Below are 2,023 nucleotides of genomic sequence, written 5' to 3'. Positions count from 1 at the left end.
TTTTCAAGGTAAGGATCTTGTTCAAAATTTCCTAGATCATCTAAGAGATAAAAGAGCCTTAAAAATCATCTGCTTCCAGGGGTTCTTGCCCTTTTTTGTTTCCCTTTGGCAATCTGGTGAAGCCTGCGGACTCACTTCTGAGAATCATGCCTTTAAATGTATAAAATAAAATACATAAGATTAAAATGGAAACTATGTGAAAATAAATTTATCAAGATATTTTTAGGTACATGAACCTTAGATTAAAATTCTTGGAACTAAGACCATCACTTCATTTAAAACTTGAGAAAATTAAGGCACATATTGAAACTGCCATTTGCCCAAAGTCATGCAGTAAGCCTGAACCAAGGGAATCTGACCCTCAAAACAACAACTGTTCTGATCATTTCACCTCTGTTTCTTTTCTCTATGCAGATAGGAGAGAGAGAACTCCACCCCTAGAACATGGCCAATCTCACCATGGGGACAGAATTCATCCTTTTGGGCTTTTCCAACATCTGGGAGCTACAGGTCTTACATGCCATTCTCTTCTTGTTGATCTACCTGGTGGCTCTGATGGGAAACCTGCTCATCTTCACCCTCATCTCTCTCGATGAGAAACTTCACACTCCTATGTACTTCTTCCTAAAGAATCTGTCCTTTTTAGATCTTTGTCTTGTTTCCACCACTGTCCCCAAATCAATTGCAAATTCCTTGAGTCACAGCTACTCCATCTCTTTTTGGGGGTGCATATCACAGCTCTTTCTAATGATGTTATTTGCAGCATCAGAGGTTTTTCTCCTCACAGTGATGTCCTATGACCGTTATGTGGCCATCTGTCAGCCCCTGCACTATGAAGTCATCATGACCAAAGGGGCCTGTGTGAAGATGGCAGCTGCTTCCTGGCTCACTGGAGGTTTGTTTGGCATCCTATACACAGTGAGTACATTCACTCTGCCCTTCTGTGGCTCCAAAGAGATCCACCAGTTCTTCTGTGATGCCCCTCCCTTACTCAGGATCTCCTGCTCTGATTCACATCTTGCAATTGATGTCACTATGATTTTGGGATTTAGTTTAGGGATTTTCTGCTCTATTTACATCACAGTTTCTTACAGTCGCATCATCTCAACTGTGCTGAAGATTCCAACCAAAGAAAGTAGATCAAAAGCCTTCTCCACTTGCTTGCCCCACCTCATTGTTTTCATGTTTTTTATCACAACAGGTGTCATTGCTTATCTAACGCCACCCCAGGAATCTGACCCAGTTCTGGACCTATTGTTGTCCATATTCTATACAGTGGTTCCCCCAGCACTAAACCCTATCATCTATAGCCTGAGAAACAAGGACATGAAGACTGCTTTGAGGAAACTCAAAGCCTGGAAATACTTCTCAAAGGTATTAATACCAAAGTTTTTTCCATGATTATATGCCTGTGCACATATATTCATACTTATATACACACATATATACATACAGACATGTTGTTTGTACATTTCATATGTATACATATTTATGTGTATGTATATGTATACATATTTCATATATATTGATATAATCATTTCTCTTTATGTGTTGACTGACTTGAATTCTTTGCTTATATGGCCATATCAACCTCACCAATTTTGAAATTTTATTCTCAAAGGGACTAGAACATCATAAAAATATGCTCTTTAAAGTATGTACACCCTTTCCAGTACTAAAATCAAGAGGTCATCGTTTTTCTGGGGAAAAAAGTAGATTTATTTGAAAATTATGTATTTGAACTTCCTCTTATCAACTTACGTAAACTGTTTACTGAACAATTGACCACATGGAATGATAGAAAATATCATCTGACTTGAAAATCGATGAAGCATTTGAATCAGGATGCCACAACTTACCATGAAGAGTCAAAAGTGCTTTATATGTCTATTTTGCTATACAGTTTTTAAGTGGTTTCACAGTCCAATATTTGATCATCATAACAGCAGCAAGGAGTAGTAAGGAAAGGTATTATTATCACCATTTTATATTTAAGGAAACTAAATTTTTTCAAGGTCTACAG

General features: G+C 37.7%; 1 protein-coding gene across 1 annotated transcript; it reads left to right on the top strand.

The window, feature by feature from the left end:
- The first annotated feature begins 444 nt into the window (after positions 1 to 444).
- On the top strand, positions 445 to 1,401 carry LOC138145385 (olfactory receptor 14A2-like). Its single transcript, XM_069067042.1, has one exon. The coding sequence runs from the start codon at positions 445 to 447 to the stop codon at positions 1,399 to 1,401; it is 957 nt and encodes a 318-aa protein (XP_068923143.1).
- Positions 1,402 to 2,023: the final 622 nt, after the last annotated feature.

Source organism: Petaurus breviceps, unplaced genomic scaffold, assembly GCF_028583685.1.
Source record: "Petaurus breviceps papuanus isolate PSGF00001 unplaced genomic scaffold, PetGlider_PUasm1.0 90734, whole genome shotgun sequence".
NCBI classification, from domain to species: Eukaryota; Metazoa; Chordata; class Mammalia; order Diprotodontia; family Petauridae; genus Petaurus; species Petaurus breviceps.
This window is presented reverse-complemented; position numbering and strand designations above follow the sequence as displayed.